Source organism: Nelumbo lutea, chromosome 4 (genome assembly GCF_056320005.1).
Source record: "Nelumbo lutea isolate HS-2025 chromosome 4, American lotus-T2T, whole genome shotgun sequence".
NCBI classification, from domain to species: domain Eukaryota; kingdom Viridiplantae; phylum Streptophyta; class Magnoliopsida; order Proteales; family Nelumbonaceae; genus Nelumbo; species Nelumbo lutea.
The window spans coordinates 40,256,144-40,279,586 of record NC_142687.1 but is presented as its reverse complement, the minus strand read 5'-3'; the positions used below and the strand labels follow the sequence as shown (position 1 = coordinate 40,279,586).

The 23,443-nt window shown below is 33.0% G+C and overlaps 1 protein-coding gene and 1 long non-coding RNA gene across 8 annotated transcripts; one reads left to right on the top strand and one right to left on the bottom strand.

Annotated features, from left to right (window-relative positions):
• Positions 1–2,077: 2,077 nt before the first annotated feature.
• On the bottom strand, positions 2,078–13,785 carry CYCJ18 (cyclin J18). 6 transcript variants are annotated; one of them, XM_088982734.1, is made up of 9 exons: positions 13,427–13,783; positions 13,222–13,298; positions 10,732–10,840; positions 10,554–10,652; positions 10,447–10,464; positions 10,310–10,380; positions 10,098–10,224; positions 9,921–9,981; positions 2,078–2,661 (listed from the first exon to the last, which is right to left on the bottom strand). In XM_088982734.1, the coding sequence occupies exons 1-9, from the start codon at positions 13,484–13,486 to the stop codon at positions 2,543–2,545; spliced, it is 741 nt and encodes a 246-aa protein (XP_088838860.1). In that variant the 5' UTR covers positions 13,487–13,783; the 3' UTR covers positions 2,078–2,542. The 6 variants fall into 6 exon arrangements, 5 of the variants coding, with proteins under 5 accessions (XP_088838860.1, XP_088838859.1, XP_088838863.1 ...); XR_016112434.1 differs by having other exon boundaries at positions 10,081–10,224; positions 10,310–10,464; positions 13,427–13,785; XM_088982733.1 differs by having other exon boundaries at positions 10,310–10,464; positions 13,427–13,784.
• A 3,899-nt stretch (positions 13,786–17,684) lies between these two features.
• On the top strand, positions 17,685–19,412 carry LOC148855358 (uncharacterized). Of its 2 annotated transcripts, none has more exons than XR_016094803.1 (3): positions 17,685–17,930; positions 18,869–18,941; positions 19,082–19,412. It is a non-coding gene; the product is annotated as an uncharacterized LOC148855358 (long non-coding RNA). The 2 variants fall into 2 exon arrangements; XR_016094804.1 differs by having other exon boundaries at positions 17,705–17,930; positions 19,104–19,412.
• The last annotated feature ends 4,031 nt before the right edge of the window (positions 19,413–23,443 follow it).

Below are 23,443 nucleotides of genomic sequence, written 5' to 3'. Positions count from 1 at the left end.
TGATTTTAAGTTGCTAAAAATGTGAGATGATGATTCAGTAAATAAAGAAGCCTACCTTTTGAACTTGTAGTCGTTCTTGGATCTTTCCTTGCTCAAATTAAGTTGATGGAGACTTGGATTATTTTTCAGGGATTGGGGCCTAAGGGACCATTATCTAGCAATATCCCAAAAGATAAAGGAGAATAAAAAAAGCAAGCAAGGGGGCGCTTAAGCGAATATTGATCAACATCACCAACTAATGAAAAGAAAAGAAAAGCAAATTAACTAGTGGTCCCCACTTAAAACAAAGCAATTAGCACCAATTGGGTTTGGGCTAGTACTATTACTTGCCGACAATTAAATGTAATCCAACCATGTTATGAAAGAAGGAATAAGAATATGAAAAGTTTCAATGACAATGATGGTGGTCTTGGCTAAACTCAGCCTTCAATTAAGAACTTGGTTCTAATGTAAGATTGATGACTCTGAGGGCGAAAAAGACACCACATGCTTGTGAACTAATAAACTAAAATTGAAGCCACAAATTAAGGGATTGAAATCCCAAGCATAATCCAAACTGTTCACCCATTAGTTAGAGCTCCTGTAGGTAAAATTTGAGTTAAATGTTATGTGGTTGGTTGTTATTATTATTATTATTATTAAGAAAATTTATGTGCATAGAAGACCATTGACAGCACTCGTAGAAAGAAACGATCTGTTGTAATTTAACAATGAATATGATATTAAACATTACAGTGAAACAAAAATCATGTAGTCAATGCCATTTGGTTGAGATAAGACTTGAATGATAATGATGATGTCAAAGGAAAATTGACGATTTTCCCTTGGCTTCTTCAACTGACAGATATGGCCTTGATCTAAAGGAACAAGAATATTTATGGTGCCTACCACTTTATCCTGAATAATTTATTTAAACCATGATTATTGTTCCATTTAATATACTTAAAGCTAGAACTAGAAATTTTATTGTGGGCGGTTGGCTCGCTTCCACAAGCGTCACTAGAATAAAAAGCGATTATTTTAAGTTGAAACTTGAGATTCATTTGCATCTAAAATGTATTTAATTTGTATATATATGAAAGTGATCTGGGCAAATACCTTTTTCACAAAGGGTGCAAAACCTAAAGATATATATTTAAAAGATAAAAGAACCTCCTAAGAATTAAAATTTATCATTACAAAAAGGACCTTACTTGCATTTCCACTAGGGATGTGCCCGGTTTATCAAAAATAGGATCTGCCCAAATTAATTCCCTTTATATAAATAATGGGTTGTTGGAAAAAAACTTTTCTAGCTAAAGCGAATCTTTCTATTTTATTTTTTCTCCAAAATGGGAGAGGGGTGGTTGGAGGAAAGTCAAGCTGGGGTAGGCAGATGCCAACATTTAAAAACATTTTTGTATACAAAATTGCAAATCAATATGGATAATACGTACAACCCTAATATCTGCATCAGTGATTTACATGAGCTCTAAAAGAATTGGGTGATAAATAAAAACATATCTGTGAGTATGTACAAACTACAAAGAAGTGATTTTATCTTCTGCAACTCTAATGGCTTCTCTTCACGCATGGAAGAATAAAAAATAATTAAAATAGGGAACGAGATTCTATTCAGTCCCAAGACAGCTAATAACACCTAATGTGATATTAAGATACCCAAATATGAGAGAAAGGTTGCGTTGAAGAGCTCAAAGCCGTTGGTAGGTAAAGTAACAAAGCCAAATAATAACATTTTTAGGGTACATTTGGTTTGCGAGAATAAGGTTTGGAATCGAAATCCCATTTCTATTTTTCGTGAAATGGCATTCTCCCATTTGAAAGAATGGCCATTCCCTCACCTCTCTTAAAAATAAAATTCTATTTCAGCTGATTTCAACTCCAATTCTGATTCCATTTCAGTTATAGGAATAGATCATTCCAATTTCAGTTTTAAGGGACTCCCAATCTGGTTTCAATTCCGATTCCAACTGCAAACCAAATGAACCCTTAGGCCTTTAGTGATTATAGAACCTAAGAAGTGTTGGACTTGTTGTACATATACAGGATCCCCCCCCCCCCCTCTTGAGAGCCCAAATGCCGAAACTTTCAATCAATCATTGTATGAGTTTGTCCAGAGTTCCTCCAACCAAAAACAATGGCAGCTACCTTAAACACCCAAAAGCAGAACATACACACACAAAAAGAGAGAGGAGGGGGGAGGGGACCGAGTAGAAATCCATAGCTTTTTGTCAAGGCATCAAATGGTGTGTGTGGTGGAGCCCAGAAACATGGAGAAACCCAGTAGAAGTCCATGACTTTGTAAAGGCATCAAGTGGCCGTATGGTGGAGTCCACCATCTTAAAGTGTTGGACAGTCCTAAAGTGCATTTATTAAAATGTCTCAGGGTGACTGTAATCACACGCTCTTCATTTCATTATATAGAGGATCTAACCCTACTTCCATCCCTTATAAAGTGGTTCATGCCCAATTCATCAATCATGTCATGTCTCAACTCTCATGTCTCCTCTTGATTTGATCTGATCCCTATTGAACAAAGTTATCATACCTTTTCCTCCAAAACTGATTTCTTCTCCAAGAGATGATCCTTCAATACATGCTCAAGAATGGTTCTAACCAGTTTTTCAATGCTTTCTTCCTTGTACGAAGTCACAAACTTCACTGCAAGAACAAAAACCCCACAAGAATTAATAACACCCCACATCTATTTTGATCTCATAGAATACATATATGACCTTAAACACAAAAGGGCCCACAGATTCGGACATTTGTTATCTCTCATGGAAATGGGACCCCCTATTCAAGCATGCAGATACAATCCACAGAGTCACAGACCATTTCTTTTTTCTTAGAAAGTAAAGGATTCATAGATCAACTCTGTGGTTCATAAGTCTGTCCAATAAATGTGTTTTCTAATGCAAACAAACATGGCCTAAGGTTTGAAGAACAGCTAGTTAGGCAATTTCAACTTTCAAGCTTCATTAATTGAAATGGAAAAAAGAAATGTGTGAGTTGTGTGATCTGCAAACTTTGTTTGGTGATTTAAGGGTTAGAAGATGCAAGAGTCAAGCCTATGGTGGGTGGATCACTTCACTTGGAAGGTGAGATTAGATGTAAGGGATGGTGGGTCAAAATGGAGCCCACCATATCGTCACCATTATCATCATCAACTCATCTTCACCCATCAATGACCCAAATATACATGGATAAGGACAGACAAGCAAAAAAGCTCAAGGCTGGGAGAATCCTTCCCCTTCCCTACTGGACTTTTTCACACGTGTGGGTTGACCGTGTATACAACCACTGCTTTTTGAATCTTGACGACAGAAGTGAAGTGGGGCTTGTATCATGCCCTACAATACGCACAGTGCGCAGGATGTGCAAATGAGGCTGGCCTGGAACATCCAACTGCAAGTCTGTAAGTCCCTTCTAAAGCCTCCCATGTAATCAAAGAAGAAAAAAAAAAGGCGGAACCCATCACACTAAAGACACAGATATATAAGAAAATATAATATAATAAATAAAAAAGAAAAGGTGAGAGATTATGGGTCTTCATGTACCATGTATAGTTGCACATAAAGAGGGACCCACCACCTCCATCTAGTGCACAGAGGATACTTCCAAGTGGGCCCAACCAGCGATCCTGTTGAAATTGGGGAGATATGAGGGCCCACACTCTCTTTGGAGCTTATCGACGGGGACCAGCACAAAAGTGGGTAGAGGAGAAAGATCATAACTGGTCGTCGGGTCACTAGAGATTGTTGATGACTCTTAATTTGATCTGGATTGAGCTTGAATTGTCTCTATTTATTTGTACACGGACCACATTTATCATCCTCTTGGTGGACTAGGACCACCGTAGAATCTGGTGGGTCGCTTGGCCGGTGGGTCAATGGTCAGCAATCACTGCCATTGAAAATGGGGAAATTCTCATCCAAAGAAGGAAAGAAGCTCTACTGCTCTTGCCATTGATGTGGCATATGGTGGTGATTGTGAAGGGTAGAGAACTGACCATTTCCATTTGATTGGACCAACATGTGTGAGACCTGCCTAGGGGCTAGGGTGGCATATGGGCCGGCCCATGTTGCTACTAAGCCCAGCCCAGAGTTGATGGCTTAATCAACTTGGGCCAAGTTCTTTAGAATGATAACGGCCCAACCCAATTGGCCTGAGAACATAGACGCTAAGGCTCAGTTTGGAAAGAGTAGTACAGTGCAAATATATACAAAATATTTGTATTTATACATACAAACTAAGCCTAAAGAAGTGAGGGCCTACACAGCTTGGCATCAAATGGATGCAGGGACAAAGGAATACAGTGGCGGGACTCAGGAGTGAGAAGACAGCAGTTGGCAGTACAAACTAGCACCTTCGGCGAAGCAAACTGGCTCGCTCTGGCAGGGCCCATCCTGGCAAGAAGCACCATGACAGACATCGCCATGTTTGAGGGGAAAAGAAAGAGAGTACTTTCATGGTGATTATCACTTTAGAGGACAAGGAACAATTCTAGGGCTGTGAATGGATTGTATTGAATTGAATCTACAGCCTACAGGATCAAAATTTAATGCGTTGATTTTTGCATTTGGATTGAATCTTATCCATTGGATTCAGATTGGATCCGAATTGACTTCGGATATTGAATATTATTAATATAATGAGATAAAACAACTTTACTATTGCATATAATGAATGAAATGACAATTCAAACTAACAGGAGATCTTCTCTTATCAGTTACTAAGAAGGGCGTATCTCCTTTATTCAAGTGGGACCGTGGCCTGTGGAGGGCTGACAGATACAAATACTAGAGACTAGAGAGAGTTGGAGGCAATGTCATATTGTCATGGGTCATGTGGGGACTGTAGTAAACTCATTCCCTCATTCGTCAGTTTCCACGTTGGGCAAATAGCCACGGAGCCATAAATACTAAAACTCATATTCATAGAGGAAGGTGTGGAATTTGTCAGAATTTGAATGAGCTTTTCTTTGCCATTCTGCAATATATATCTCTCTCTCTATGATGATGCATGAGAACACTCTGATTCTGACCAATAGAGTCGTAGCAAATGGTACATGGTTGTCTTATTATCATCAATTCATCATCATCATCTCAGCCTTTATCTTAATTATATGGGTTGGCTATAGAGATGCTCTAATCATTCTACCCCTTCAACTTATAATAGATAACTTGTTCTGATGGATGCTATAGATGATCTTCTATGTACATGATCAAATCACATCAATCTATTTACTCTTAATTTTATCAACTCTTGTAACTACTCCTAGATTGGTTCATTGGTATGACTTTGGGCTCGTTTGGCATATTTTTCTGTGCGATATTTTGACTGTTTATAAACCGGGAAAATTGATTTTCGGTCTATTTCTGTTTGACTTGCAGAAGATTTAACTGCCAAAACACGAAGCACCGAAAAGACACGAGAAGTTCATTTTGAGCTGATTTCAAGAAGTTTCAAATGAAGCTTTCTGCATCTTTCACGTTTTATTCTCATGTGGAAAGACACGGAAAAATGCATAGAAAGACGTACATCTGCCAAATGTGCTTTGGGCTGCTTAGATCTTCATGCAAAAGCTCAATACATCTTTTGCATGTCAAAACTATCAGAAGATCTTCCCAAAAAAACACGCCAAACGGGCCCTTCATTTCTGACCCTATTGACAGTCTTAGCCCACCAAAATTGCCCATCCTCTAATTTTAAACATTTTCATAAGCTCTTCAATGTCACATGATCTCCAAATCTTTAACTCAAAAAGTTGAGACCAGCCCAATTTACATGATGAATTTTCTGGTTAAAATCATAACAGTAATTCAGGGTCTTGTTATTGGGTTTCATCGGACTACCACCAAGGCACCACAATATGGTTTCTCTAATCAACGTTTAAAGTATCAAATCAGCTGCGCATATAGATCATCTATTGTACTTCACTAGTTACTCTAGTCAAGAAACCACAACTCACACCTCAGCATTGCAGGAGTACCCCAAAACTAATTGGCGCTAAAATGGAGAAGAGGTGGGCATTTGCTACTTGCTTTATCAGAACTTGCTCTATCACTTCCCATCGTTATAGAAATTTATAGGTAACCAAACAATGCATGAGTGCCACCTAGAAAAAGAGCATCTAGTAACCATTATCAAAATTACAATTGCTCTTTGATTTTTTTTGCTTGGATTTTTGGGCAAAGTCACTAGGCTACCTTCCTAGGGATCCAAAAAGTCTTCTGAATTTCAGGAAAATCAAGAATGTCACAGAGAATAGTACAAAGTTACCGTTTTAGTAAACAAAGTTGTTATTTATAACAAGGATTATACTTGGTATAAGGTATAAATAGTAAAATCCCGTAAGTACTATTTATAATATAATCGTGAATTAATGTGTACAGTTGATATAATATATGATAACAAGAATCCCAAGAGAAAACTGAGATCATGAGGAGATCGAACTAACTAGATGGCAGAAATCCCAAAACACCAAAAAAATTAAGCTAAATGAAAGATGAGTAAGAACAGTGAACAAAAACTGTAGCAGATAATAAATATAATCAAGACACTGAAAAAGGATTCAGTTTATAGATTTGAATATATCAACATATTCATGATCTTCCTCAAAGTCTCGTTATTGAGACTATGTTGTCATGGGGGAAAAGGAGATAAAAGAGAAGGGGATAGTAGACACCGTTTTGGTCTAACTAACAACACTATACACTAAATCTCTCTTTGGGAATATTCATCAAAAGTGTGAGTGATAGTATGGAACTTGATGAGGGAAGATTTGGCCCTCCACTGACATCATGACACGTAGCATCTCAAAAATAGTTGGATAATACTCCGGTACCATGTAGGTGATGACTTGCCTTAGCCGAAATGATGGAGACCTACCTTCAAAGACCTACTAGAGACCTATTGGAGACCTGGAGACCTACCACCAGAGACCTACTAGAGACTTGGAGACCTACATCCAAAGGCCTATTGGAGATTTGGAGACTTACCTCCAGAGACCTACTAGAGACCCGGAGACCTACCCCTAGAGACTTACTGGAGACCTAAAAACCTACATCCAAGAGATCTAATGGAGACCTGGAGACCTACCTCTACCGACCTGGCGACCTACCTCTAGAGACCTACTAGAGACCTAGAAACCTACCTTCGCCGACCTAGCGACTTACCTTCGGAGACCTACTAGAGACCTGACGACCTACCTTCGAAGACCTATTGGAGACATGGCAATCTACCTCCGTCAACCTGGTGACCTAACTTCGAGACACATGGCATCCGAGTGACGCCTCGACATTGAGTAATGAAATCACCCCAACAAGTCGGCTAGTAGCACCTCGCCTATGGCTGGACCTAAAGGACCTCTACTTGAGGAGCGACCTCCTTTGGAGATCGGCCGAGCTAAGTAGGGTATAAGTGATGACCTACAAGGCGTGCTCGCCGACCTATTACATAGATTTGTTTTCAAAACCAAACTCACCAAAGTAATAACACTCGATCGTTAGGCCGACCTACCCGTGCCATAGTTATTTGGGTAAGTCGTAACGCCCACGCAGATCACAACCGACATAATAACTCAACTAACTATGCGGAAACAGCTCCGTGAGAAGATGAGACCCATTGTAAGGAGTCTCAAACCTTTAACACCTATATAAGGTGCTTATTTCTACCTATGAAGGTACGCATGAATATACACTCTCAAGCTCTCTCAATTTCTTAGAGAACTCTCAAACACTCTCTGACTTAAGCATTGGAGTGCCCTCCTCGGGTAAAGATAACCTGGGCACTCTAATCTTCCTTCTTGCAGAATATATCAGCTCGGACATCTCTAGCTTGGCCCAGATAGGAAACCACTTGAATCAGCACGACATCAGAACTTTTGTTTGACTAAAATATCTTACTTTCTAAATCTGGTCCCTCTCTAATTATAAGGAGAGAAATGGAATTTGAACAACCACTTTTCTCCTCATTCAAATCCTCTCATTAAGTCTTATGTTTAAGATATGAATTCCCATTAACATTCACTGAATCCTATTCTTGAGTAAAATACCCATATTTTTGAATTTGGTCCCTCTCTAATTGTGAGGGCGCAAAAAGTAATTTGAACTATTACATTTCTCATCATTTAATTACCTCTCATTAAGTCTTATATTTAGGGTATTAACTCCCATTCTTTCACTGAATCCTATATTAATTAGCAATATTAAAGAAGAATAAGCATGACAAGGAATTATTGTTTTTAGTAATAATAGAAATAAACTATAAGTTTAAAACCAACAAAAAAATGAATTACTTTCCAGTTCGGTGATGAGTCAACACAATTCATCCTTTTAGGTCAAATGTGTCAACCCTAGATGCCATAATTAAATACTAATAAAAGTTAAAAAATGAAAACACATAAAAGTATACAAAAATACCAAAAAAATGTAAAAAACATTTGGGCACATCTCTAAAACCATCATATTAAACAAAATAAGGGTGCCAAATAAAAATAATTTTATAGACATGGAAGATAAAAAAAATGTAAAAATTTGAAAACATATTATTTACTTTCATCATCATCATAAAAAATTGTCATGTGCAAAGCATGTGCACACTTACTAGTAATAATAATCCTAATGGATCTGATATTATATCATAGTATCATACAAATCAACTTCAACAATTACAAACTAATGCATTGGGCCTGACCTACATTATGTGCGGATGTAATGTTGGCCTAGGCCAGGGTGGGTTGGATTATAAAGTTGTGCCCAGGCTTGGGCAGATTTGATCATCACTAGATTTACATAAATAATCTAAATTTAGTAACAGAAAGCAGACTATAATTTGATTTGCTAAGAGTATGAATATGATACGTATACTTAATCATGATTCAAAAGTAACAATACATATTGTACCGCATCATATGATTACATAAACCCTATTTACTGACTTAGGACCTTTTAATAGGTTCAAATGTTAACATCCTGTGTAATATATTTATTTGTAAATATATCAAATTGAAAACTCTAGATGCACAATTTTTGCAAATTCAGAATATCAATACTTGAACATGATTTGAATTATTAAACTTAGAGATCATGCATAAGGTTCTTTGATCATTTTGCCTGGTTTTTATAACCATGCAGATGCAGAAACTATGATTTAATTTAACTCAGAGGAATACCGGGATGCATATGATACATTTTTTTGTACTTTTGGCTTCATGAAGCTACTCAACCGGGGGGAGGGGGGTAGCCCATCACCCATACCCATGGCCCGCCCAACCCGGGTGAAGGCAGGAATCAATCCCAAGTCTCCATTACTATCAACCAGAGACCTTACCAACTGATCCAGTTGGCACCTTAGGATGTATACAATACTTCAATTACAATCTCTTGCTTACTACAATAAAAGAGACTCCTCAGGAACATGCCAGGTTTGGGAATTGCAGTTTGGACAGAAAATTAACATATTATTAGTTCATCATTAATGGTTTCATGAGAGGTATGCTACAGCATACCAAATGTAAATCCCACCTTGAAACTATGAGTGAAAAAGGAAAAAAAAAAAAAAGATCAACCAATGAATGAACATGAAACGTTGGCTGAAGTGAAACAGTTATTGGTGTGATATAATCTCTTCTAAAGGAACGGCTGTAGCAGGTGCTTCATAATTTGTGGCTCAAATTTAAAACATTTCTGATTAGTCAGTGCAGGCACAATTAGAACAACAATTCAAATGTATAAACAGACAGCATGAGACCAAGAACAATATCCACTACAGTTTGCTTGCACTAATAAAAATGTAGAAAAGGAAAAAACTATACCGTCTCATACCAACATCACAAATAACATTGCTAATAGAATTCACATGATGAAAAAAACATCATAAAAGGCATCAGCAGAGGTTTTTCATTGGAAACTTACCCCATGGAAGAAGTGGAAACTCCCACTGCTGCTTAGGTACTGTTATAACATATGAGGCCACCTGCAAATAGTTCACTAATCTTACCCAAGAATTTTTTTTGGGTGGAGGGGAATAAGATGCAATAGTTCTGAATTACTGTAAGCAGTATATCCACAATACTATGTTAAGAAGCATGCCAAGATAGATGCTGCAAGAGAACAAGGAGATGCATAAAGTGATGATGTCTCCTCTGTTTCGTAAAGAAGATCCATGATATTCATGCATGTTTCAAAGTTCACTAGTTCCCCAACTCTTGCTAGCTCTCTGAATTCCAAAATGAAAAGACAAAACAGATGGAGTAAGCAAATGCGGACATTAAAGAGAAAGGAACAGGTGTTGTAAAATTCACCTGAACTGAATTAAAAGATCTTCCAGGAATAAAAAAGCAATATTTGAAACACCAATCTCAAAGTCCAACACCTGAAAGGGACTCTGATGAACCTGGATGGTATAAAAGAAAAAGCTCTTTATCTCAACAAGATTTACCTGCATAAAGACCACCTCCTGCAGTAGAAGGTAAACCACATAAATGGCTATAAAAGATGAAATACAGGAAAAATCCTTCCCAGGTAACAATTAAAATATTAACTTACTGATTCCAAGAAATCGCGTATGGTAAAATGTTGTTCCCCAATAATCTCATCTCCCAAAGACTTCAAACTTTTAACAGACAGAGGACAAGATTCATGAATCTATACAAAGTAAAAGTCAGAAGATGCATGACAATAATAACAAGGAAAAGGATGCATATTGTGAAGTTAAGGACTCTGCCTTGCTTGAGATCCATAAAGAAATGAGGGCAAAAAGTTGCATATTGCTCTCCCTGAAAGGTCGCAAAAGCCAATTTCTTTTGCTGTTGTCCCGCATAAACCTAGCTTTCCTAGAACCACAACCTTTACTAATTTAACAAAATTAACACAAGAACATCGTACAATAACAAAATTAAGGAACATGAACAAAAGGAATTTCAAAATTCCATTTAACAAGAAAACAAAAAAGGCATCACCCAAACATATGATTTGCTAAAGAATCTTGTAAGCTTTTCCCAAGTTATTTCTATGGCATCTGTGATCATGTTAAAATCATTTGTATGCCATGCAGATCCTACCAGGTTCAGGATTTCGCTTAGACATGGAGGAGAATTATATCCAACCAGACCAGGCATAAACTAGGTATATACTTCCTCGTGGAAACTGAAACATTCTCTAAAGGAAAAGTTTCTTCCTTTGAATTATTCTGGGGTAATGTACAATCAGCTGTGAGATCTACTACAAGAAAACCTGCCTATAAGAAATGTCCATGTTTGCTATATGGTATCTTATAGATAATCTGAGCCAAGTGACAAGCTTGTTACTGATATCTCCAAGGATTGTTTCCAGAAATACATTATGACCATGATTAAATGGATATGAGATTTCAGGAAGAGGGCAGTAAATATCATATGCCCATGCTGTGGAACAGAAATTGAGATATAATCATGACTTCTATAAGGAAAAGGTTGTTCCTATTGCTGTATTTTTACCAGAAGCTAGCAACCATGTTCCTCCATGATGATTTAGAAAGGAAGCTACTTACTTTACCTGTGTATAGAAAGGATATCTGGCTCTTGTATATCCTAAGCAGTAAGCACCGAAACCTTCTTCATGTCACTGCTGATGAGGAGGAGATACAAATGATTGATGATCTATATAAACCATTTTCCCTTATGGATCTCGGGGCTCCCATAGGAAAACTAAAATTGGTTCACTACCATTCATCTTGAGATAGTGGTAGTTTGAATTTAATTTTTCATGCAGTTTGAGAGTTGTGTTCTATGGGGAAAAGACATGAGGATGTATGAGTTTGACTTTGCGGAGACTGGAAAAGCTCCGTTTAACAACAACCTACGATCTGGTCATATAAGAATACAATGGCACTGCTACATATATTTGATATGAATACTTGTCATATCATCTCTAGGCTGCATAAAAAAAAATCTAGAAACCTTGATGTAGGACTGGAATGGGCCAAGGATGAGTCTAGGTGGGTGATGATAGGTTATGAAGGGTATAGAGATGATTTTAGAATTAAAGGGAAAGGTTAAGATGGATTAGAAAGGTTCTAGGTCAAATTGCTAAGAGTTGTAGATTCTTCATGTGATGTTTGAAAAATAGAAAATTCAAAAACTAAATGCAGAAGTGGTATTTTTATTACAACTTTGTAGGCATATTTAAAGTGATAGATTGTATGGTGTTATTTAATTTGACAGCATGATGACTAGGCTTTCCACCACTATCTTCATCATCATCGTTGACATCATCATCATCGTCAACGTCATCATCATCACCGTCACCATCATTGTCATCATCACCTAAACATTGTCCCAACCATATGGGGTTGGTTACGTTAATCCTATTTTGCCATTCCATCCGGTTCAGTACCATATCTATTGTAAAATTGTGGTCTCTTAAATCAGTTGTTACTATTTCAAGCCTTGATCTTTTTGGCCTGCCCCTAGCTCTTTTGTCCCCTTCAACTTATAATAGATCGCCTTTCTTATGGACTATGTAACATAAGCTTTAACCTCTATAGTTGGTACAATACAAGAGGCAGAAGTTCTTCTCTATTGCCCATTTGCCAGGTGATCTATGATGTCTTGGTTTGTGACTACTCTCCACTTAACTTTGTGAATCCTAGTACTTAATTATGAGAATCTAAAGGCTTACAACTACTGTGCCATAACCATTAATTTTGATAACAGGGGCAAGGTTCTCCATTGCCCATTTGCCAGGTGGGTTATGGGTTCCTTGGTTTTTGACTGCTTTCTTATTTACTTTGTGAGTCCTCGAAGTAAATTCTAAGAATCCAAGGGGAAGATTTAGTTCTATGATAAATGGTATGCAAGTTGAGATATTACAAATTATAACTTTTCTAAAGCTCTACATTCTAATTTTCGATAGCATTTTGGGGGATATTCATCATCTAAACTCAATTACCAAAAACAACACCTATACACTCATAACTTGAATAGCTAAATAATATAAACCTGCTGGATTTTTAAGATGACTAACTAAAAATATGTTTAACGATTCTATAGTAGACTGCATTCAACCAAAGTTGCTAAAAGTTAAAATTGAAATTAATTGACAGAAATCAAACTTAATCCAATCATCCAGACATTCACTACAGACCCAGAAGTCACTAGTTTCTAAAATTATCGAAATGCACAAAGAGCTCTTTACCAATCTCCTCCGACTTATAAAAGGGAAGAAGAAGGATTACTTGTTAAGAGAAGGGTAGAACCGCTCAGCATACAAGGATAACGCCGTGTACTTTACAATTGGACGAACACCAAGTTGCTTTTGTTCGAAAAATTGAAAAGGAAAAAAGAAAATCAGAAACGAACTTGGCATCAGTAACCATTAAAAACGATCACTTCGAATTTTCATTAAGAAAAAGAACAAAAGACTAGATAAGAAGTACTGACAGCAGAGGAGAAGAGCAGGAACTGTATCATTTGTTGGCGCACCATCGAAGAATCCTCCATTACTCGAAACTGAACTCACTCTCTTTCCCTCTCCGTGATTGGCCGGCTGCATATGTTTTCATAAACAAACTGGGATTCGTGTCTGATGATCGATTCTGATCAGGAAAAGACAGAGAAGCAGTAAAGGCATTGCTCGATGAACCGGCATTTACGTGTGTAGTTGGATTCTGAGATTTTTGGCGCGTAGTTCAGACTCTGAATCTCTGATGAGGATGTTATTGATATGTGGAGGTTTATTTGAACCTCGCAAACGAGCCGCTGCTTATAACGGGCTACTTAACCAAATCAATAGTGAACACGGTACACGGACTCGGTCGTGAATATATGATACCTAAACAGCTTTGACAAAATAAAACCGCGTGAATGAATAACACCTGGATGGTTGAATGGTTATTTTTTAGGGAAAATTTTCAGCATTTCACTTACACGTTGAACCGACTAACGGGTGTTAATATATTATCGTTTTAACTTTTATAGAAAAATATAAATATATACAAAATAAATTAACGGGTGTTAATATATTACTATTTTGATATTTAGACATGAAAAAAGGAAATTGTTCAAAAAAACATTTTAAAATATAAAATACATAAAAACATAGAAATTATAAAAAATATAAAAAATTATAGAAATTGCAAAAAAAAAAAATTATAGAAACTATAGAAATTGAAAAACAAAATCCTAAAATAAAAATTGTAGAAAAAACACCAAAAATTATAGAAAAACACAGAAATTGTAAATAAATAACAAAAATACAGGAAAATTTATAGATTGTAGAAGATAGAAAAATGTAAAAAAAAAACAGAAATTATAAAAAATATTGGAAATTATAACAAAACATTAAAAATGCAAAAAAAAACAAGAAAAATGAAAACTGAAAAAGACCATTTTTCCTCTAACTCACTATTCAAGGGTAATTTGGTCATGAAATTTGTTATTTATGCTGACATGGACATCTTTGTTAAGAAACATTAACAGTGCACTAATGGAAGGTGAGTTTTGGAAAATAAAAACTTTCTAACATGGTGAGCTTAAGAGAAATGTTGAAAACTCATGGTGAATTTTAGACTATTTCCCTACTTTTTATAATACTAGCGGGCCCCGTGCAATGCACGGAATGCACTCCTCCCTGTCCCTCACTCGGTAGTCAAAACACTCTACCCCGTGCAATCCCCAAATTTTTTCACCACGAGGCAACCACCTAAAAATAATCTAATTTGTGGATATTTTACAAATAAGATTATGGGAATTTGGGGGTACTTTAGGAATTGGATTATGATAATTTGCGATTATTTTATAAATGGAATTGTGGAATCCTAGGATTACTAATTTACCATCGTGTTTGGGGAATTATATGCAAACCCCATCCCTGATTTGGAGCAAAAAATATTTTCCTCATCCCCACCCTGTCTCTTCCTCTTCCCCATCCCTATTTAAAATTCAAGAAAACTTCCCTCATTCGGGATGGGGCAGGGTAGGGTCCTAGTTTTACAGGGAAAATTGTCATCCCTACAATTCTAATAATTTTCCATAACTAATTAACTAATAGTAAATTAAATAACAATAAATTACAATATTTTATGATAGTTTCCAAAAATTTTGAAATTATTGTTAATTGGAAAAATGTGTAGTAAATTAGTTATTCACAATAACAATAAATTAATGTAAATTATTTACTTTTTAAGCCTAAATTATTTACTATTAACCAAAGTGGTGTAATTATAGTAAATCCATATAATTATGGTAAATTACATTAATTTTAATTAAAAGTAAATCATCTGTTGTTAATTAATATAAAAACAAGTATGGTTGAAGTCAACCAAGTGGTCTAGACCTGCGTGGATAGATTTAATAATTTTCCTAAATTATTTCATAATTATTTATTAAAATAATAATAATAGGTTGTTATTTTAATAAATATGAAACAATTTCTGATAGATTAATTTCCTAATTTATTTTTCTTGAAATTTTTAATAATTATTTAGTTGAATAATAATAATAATGGAGTATTATTTAAATAGTTTTGGAGAAAATTTGTTTCATAGATAAATTTCCTAATTTTTTAATTATTATTTATTTAAAAAGTATGGATTGTTAGTTAAAAAGTTTTCCTCAATTATTTGATAATTGTTAACTATAATTATTGATTTTATAGAAATTATGCTAATTAGTAATATCTTTTATGAATAAATAATTATTGTAAAAGTTTAATGAAATTTTATTAAATTACAATGAAAAGTGTAAATTAAGCTAAACATTAAAAATTTGAACATTTATTAATTAACCAATGGTCATTTTTCACTAATGGTTGGTTAGTTTCGAGTGACCAACTCCCTAATCCAACCAGATTAGTTTGGCTAGCCAAACAATCTCCAATCGAACTGAATTGCCTAGTGAACACTCCTAATTTCAGCTAAATTAATAGTCTAATCTTTAATAGATAACAATAGTTTAATCTCCAATAATTATTGAAAATTTATAGAAAAAATACACAGTTACTGAAAATATATTTATAACAAAAAGCTTCAATACCTCTAATAAAAGGACAATAAATAACTAATAAAAAGCTTCAATACCTCTAAGTTATTTAATCTACTTCCACTATTTCAATAATATTTAATTTTTCATTTACTTATATTTTATATTCTTATTAAAGTTGCTACAAAATTTTGTTATTAAATCTATTTTTTGTTTTTTAAATAATGTTTAAAATATGGTTTAGCATTTAATTTTTATATTGAAAACATTTAAAATTTATTTAGAAATAGTATATAAAACATAAATAATACCTTATCCCACCCCAAATGGGGCAAATTTTCTCGAATCTTAAATAGGGATGGGGAAGAGACAAGGCGAGGATGGGGAAAATATTTTTGCTCCAAATCAATGATGGAGAAGGGATGGGGTTTGCAAATAATTCTCCAAACCTGATGGTAAATTAGTAAAATATTAGTAGATTTAATATTTACTTTCAAAATATCTCTAAGTTTTTCCTCATATTCTTATAATCCTAGGATATATCCCATAACTCCATTTATAAAGTACCCTCAAATTGTCATAATCAAATTCCTAAAGTACCCCAAATTTCCATAATCCTATTTGTAAAATATTCACAAAATAGATTATTTTTAGGTTTTTGCCTCGGGGTGGGAAAAGTATGGGGAGATGGGGAATAGGTGTCTCGCCTCAAACCTACCCCGCCACTAGAGATAGGGTAGAGTGTCTTGACTACGGGGGTGAGGGACAAGGAGGGGTGCCACATCTAGTGCATTGCATGGGGCCCCTCTAGTTATAATTACTTTTGTGCTTTTGATAGCTTTTTAAAGTTATAAGATAATTTTATTATTTAATTTATTTTTTGTTTTTGAAATAATATATAAGATATGAATTAGTTATTAATACTTTGATATTTAAAGTATTTAAAAAATAGTTATTCATAACATTATTTAATTATTTAAATAATACCATTATTTAAAATTTTTAAATATTAAGTATTTATTAAATTTAATAATCCATGAAATTATAATTTATACTATTATTATATAATTTCGTTATTAATTCTGTAAAATATAAAATTATTATTAATTAAAAAGTTATGAAATCTATTATAATTATTATACTACTCTTAATAATTTTTTTTGAAAATTTATTACATAATTTTGTTATTTTAACTATTTAAAATTTAGTTATGTTTATGTTTCATTATTTAAATATTTAAATATTTAAATAATGTTAAAATGTTTAATCTTATTTTATTTAATTTTTCCTTAAAGCTATTATGTAATTTTAAATATATTGTTACATCATTATTTAGCTATTTTTAATATTTTGTTATTTAAATAATTTCTTATTTATGTTTTTAAAATATTATTTAGTTATTAAATTGAATAATGCATAAAATTAAAATTTATATTGTTATTACATAATTTCCTCATGAATTTCATAAAAATATAAAATTATTAATAATATGAATATTATTAAACCTATTATAAATATTTTTTGTGTTTTTAATAAATATTTTAAAGTTATTACATAATTGCATTATAATATTTAAATAATTGTTAAATGTTTTAACTGAAACTTTCTTTAGATAGATATAGATGAAAAGTGGGGGAGAGGATAAATAGGAATTATGGAGAGATATAGATAATTTAGGAAAAAGTGGGGGATAGTTAGTTTAGTTTCTCAATAAAAAAGAGAGGGAAAAGGAGATAAGCCATGTTAAGTGGCAAGGGTAATGGAGCAAGGAGATGACTGTTGAGAGATGTGTGGCTGCAATTCAGGGCGGGTAGAGAGTGGGTAGGAAAAGTGAGTAGGAAATCTGGGCTCTGCCAAGCTCTAGATGGCCAGACGACATTAACAAGAGATTTGCAGGAACAAATCATTCTTCAGTAAAGGGGTGGAGATAATTTTGCAAGAGAAGGGGTTTTTTCTTTACTAATTGGTATTCTTCTTCTTTCAGCACTGTTAATTAATGATTTCTAGACTTCTTTTTCTTCAAATTTCAATCAAGGGTGGAAGTCATTTTCAATAAAATTGTTTCATTTCATCAGCATGTGTTCTTTTTCTTTTTCAAATTTCAATCAAGGGTGAAAGCCATTTTTAATAAATGGTTTGATTTCATCAGGGTTATTCTTCTTCTTTTTCTCACTTGAGGATCCTGATTTTTTATAAGTGAAGCTACAACAAGAGTATTCTACAACATCAAGATGCATTTTGTAGAGAGTTAAGCAACGGACTAGAATGGGTAGATGGAAACCACATCTAAACCACCCATGTGCTTATGTGAATTAGATTCGATAATGACTCCTTAAAAGAGTTAGATTTATAAAATTTCAGGTGCCTTTTTGTTAGTAATGATGATTTTGAGATAAATATTTCTTGGGTTCTATATTGTAAATGTATTTGAAATTTTGAATGCCAAGAAATTTCATGAACAAAAATTTAATTGAATTCTACCCCTTGGCTGAAGAATATAGTCTATTCCTACAAATCATTTGTTAATGGTGTATGCTCATGATTGAAGTTTTTCTGGTAATAATGATTCTCAGAAAAATGTCTCTTATGTTTCGTCAACACTGAATCCAAAAGATTGCAACGATTCCTTCCTTGGTTTTGCTTCTCTACTCTTCTTTGGTCACGGAGAATAGTTATTGCTGAAAAATGACACTTGAGAAAGGTTGGGGACAACATAATATTTAGTGTTTGCAAGTATTGACATTGTATGAAGCTATATAAATATTAGGGTAAAAGACTTAAACATGATCTAAGTTTTCCTAAATTGACTTAAACATACCCTAAGTTAAAAAATATATATATATATTTTTGTTATTTGGTGCCATGCACCATTAATAACGTCTCCCTGATCCCTTTTTCCCACAGTGCTGGTTGCGAGATTTGATTCCGCATCAATATTGGAACAAACTTAACACACCAACGAACCAGCCCTCGGTTGGTAAGTTTTAAAAATACTTAAAGATACCTTGTGACACTTTTACCAATCATTTTCTTTTAAATTTTCAAAATCCAGCTTGAATTTTTCAAACTCATATTGAAGATGGATTTATTGTCTCTCTCTCTCTCTCGTATCAGCAGCTGATGTAGCTTTTGATGGCAGCTATCCTTTCTCAACGTCTCCAACCTCAAGGTATAAGAACTTTGAAAATGTTGCAGAACTTCACAATCTCTCCTGCACTACAATGAATCTTTGACTTCTGTTATACATGATTTTTTTTTTCATGTGCTCGGTTGAGGTAAAACAAATGTTATCTGATAGCTTTTTGGTTTCCATCCATTTTCCAGTTCGATGAAGTATCTTTTTGCTCTTCCTTTATATTTGCAAGTTTTTCTATTTCTTCTGTACCTTCATTCTATCATACGTACTTTGGAAATGGCCTAACTTTCTTCTTCTTCTTCTTCCACCTCACCAAGGTTCTAAATATCTAATTGGTGCTTTTTTTATGTTTTATTTATTTATTTTTCAAAATCGGTTCAGAGGGATTGGTTTAAGTCCCCGCTACCCTCTGAACCATGACATGACTCGATACACTCCTTATAGGGGCATATCGGAAAAGCCCCGAAACCATACATATCGGCCGATACAGACCAATACGTAACGATATTTTGAACCTTGCACATCACTTCTCTTTCTTCTCTTTCCTGCCTACAAGGTAAACACTAGGACTTTAAAATTTTTAAATGAGGTGTTTCATTGGTGGAGGATATGTTTAAGTCCAATGGGATCGACTCACAATGTATATTTAAGTCTATTTGGAAAACTCAAGACGTTTAAATCAATTTATAAAAATTGAGTATATGTTTAAGTCTTTTAACCAAAAACATTATAATTTTACTTTTATGTATTAAAGGTGAAGCAGAGTAAGTGTCACAAATATTATAGTTTTTCTTTTATATCTAATTTATACATTATTTTATTACATTGTAAATTCTTTCTTAATATATAAATTGTTTTTATTAAGGTATTTTACTATATTTTTTTTCACCAATAAATTCTGCTAATTAGATCTAAATTCAATACTTCTAATGATATAAACTCATGTTTTTTAAAACCAACCTAGGGGCAAAATTATTCTTCCATCCAAGTGGTAGGTAAAAAATTCAATCCTTCTAGTAAAATGAGTCAACCCATGATGTTATAGTTAAATAATAATAAATAAATAAATAAAAGTAGATACAAAAATTAAAATATCAGATGCATCTCTAGTATTTTCTATTAACCAATAAAAGAAAAATAAGAATGATAAATAAAAATTGTTTTGTTGATGATGGGAATAAAATGCAAATTTTAAAATTGACCCAAAAATGGAATTATATTCCTATTAGATGATGTGTCAACAGATGGGCCTTTCAAGTAAAATATGTTAAAAATTGATGCCATAATTAAATAAAAACAGAAAAGATAAAAACAGAAATATATAAAAAATACATAAAATTTATAGAAAATATGTAGCAACATCTCTAATATTTTATATTAATCATATTAATACATATAAGTATGATAAACACTAATTTTTTATGTAAAGCATTTGCACATTTTCTAGTAATCAAAAGAGGTAGGTCCTAAGCAAGGGATATTTCCAAAATGTCCAAAGTCCAGCATAACACTATAGTTTAATTAATCCCCATCAGAGTTGAATTCAGACTTCCATTCAAACTGATTAAATTTTATATTATGTAATTATATAAAATGGGTTGGAGTATGTTATGAGAACAACTTGTATCCAATCAATCCATATCACAAAAGCAGTAACTAATAAGGTGGTATTTATCAAAATTCACAAGGGATTTTTGATTGGTCCATTATAGTATCATGTCTTTCCAGCAGCATATTATCATGGATTTCCCGATATCATCCCTTGTGCTTCACTATATTAACTAAAATACCCCTTGTAGTTTGCATATTACTAGGACACCCCTTATAGCTTGCACCCGATTTACTTATTGCTCTTCACCTTTAAGGGAAGTGCACTTTGACAACTTTTAACCTTGACCTATGTTTCACCAAAAGAAAATGAAAACCTAAAATGTCTTTTTTGCCCCCTTTTTGAATGAAGGAGAGTTCAAGCAAAGACCAACCCATTCTCTTGTACAAAGCATGACCATCAGGCTAGGTGGCGGTAAACCTATTCATGGGCCAGGCTCAGGCTTGGCTTTTGCCCAAATTCTAATGGTCCTAACCCAAAGCCTGACCCGTGAATAGGGTCTAGGTGGCAGTCCCTCAAAACTCTTGATTGAAGAGGAAGATGGCTGATACTTGAAACCCTTGATTGAACATAAAGAAGATGATAGCATCTATATATCTATATCTATATCTATCTATACTATCTATAAAAGTGTGAATAGGTGTCATTGGCTTCTGAAATTTTCATTGGACAACAAATGCTCCTTCAGTAAAGTTTGAATCGAAAAACAAATAAAGGCAAAATTGTTATTTTACATCTTCATTTAGTGCTTATTTGATAAAAAGACATAAATTACTTATTTAAACTATTATTTAAAATGTGAATAGTGGTGTGGAACTTTTGTTTGACTAAATTACCCCAATTCTTGAAATTGGTTCATCTCTAATTGTGAAGGTACAAAATATAATTTGAACTATTACATTGCTCCTCATTCAATTCCCTCTCATTAAGTCTTATCTTAGAGTATTAACTCCCATTATTTTATTGAATCCTATATTTAACTTATTATTTTCACAAAATAAAAACAATTAAATTATATAAATTAAATCTACATCCAATACTTTTAATGATATAAAATACATGTTTTTTAAGTTTACTAAAAAATGGAACCATTTTTCCATCATGGTGGTAAGCAATTCAACCATCAAGGTCAAGTGGGTCGATCCATGATGCCATAATTAAATAAAAACATTTAAAATATAAATATATAACATATATAGGAAATTTGGGCACATCTCTAATGTTATATATATATTAATAATATTAAACAAAAATAAGTGTGATAAATAATAATTATTCTTATTGATGTTGGAATGAAATATAAATTTAAAATCAATCCAAAAATATAAATTATCTTTGTGGTGGTGGGTCAACAATTAAACTTTTGAGTCAAATGTGTCAACCCTTGATATCACAATTAAATAAAAATTGAAAAATATAAAGACATACAAAAACATTATTTAATAATAAAAAAATTGTGAATAACTCTTAGGCACCTATCTAATATTTTATATTAATCATATTAAATAAAAATAAATGTGATAAATAATAGTTGTTTTATTGATGTTGGAAATAAAATATAAAATTTAAAACCAACCTAATGAAATTGTTTTCATAGTGGCGGGTCAATAGTTCAACTTTTTGGGTCACAATTAATCAACCATTGATTTCATAATCAAATAATAAGAATTAAGAAGATAAAAATACAAAATATATGAAAAAGATAGATTTTGACACATCTCTAATATTTTATACTAACCATATTAAAAATTAGACATGATATAAATAAAATACAAAATTTAAAACTAACCAAAAGTGAAATACAAAATTTAAAATACAAGATTTGCTTTTAACTTTTTATTGATGATATAAATAAAATACAAAATATAAAACTAACCAAAAGTGAAATTGCTTTCTTGCTTGATGGTAGATCAGTTCAACATTTTCAAGTCAAATGTGTAAACTTATGAAGTTATAATTGAACAATAAAATTTTAAAAAAAATAAAATCACAAAAATATACAAAAAATATATAAATTATGTTGAAAACATCTGGACATATCTCTATATTAATGAACAATAATATGTGTAACAAATAAGAATAATTTTTATAACAAATAAATATAAAAAATGTAGAAAATGAACAATAATAAGTGGATCGGTTCCCCTTCTTCCATTAATTTGGTTAATTTATATTTAATACCAAATCTCTCTCATTAATGTCATTTGTTACTCCTATATTTATGTCTAACTTCTCCTTCATTAATTAGTTAATTAGTCGTATGTTTAAGACAAATTTAAATTCAAATTTGAATTTTAGCGCCTAATTCCAATTCTTTCATTAATTCAATTAATTAATAACCCTCTCTCTCATTAATTTGGTTTCGTTAGTATAAAAAACTACAAATGTTAACAATAGCAAGACTTGAACCTTAGTCACTAAATTTTAACACCCATAACTTCACCACTAAGCCACTCCAATTTGCTTGTTATAATTATATACATTTTTAGTTTTAAGTAAAATTTATCTTTTCTTAGTAGTGATTATTAATAAATGCTGAAATTAATTATTAAAATATATATATATATATACTAATAGATATTAAGATAAGTTATATTGGTTATTTGAAAATTGATGTATATATATATATATATATATATACTCACATTTTTTGTTTTTTTTTTTTTTGCTTTTTTCACATTTTAGTTATTCCATTATTTTTGAATGGTTACTAATTATATCTTGATATGTCACA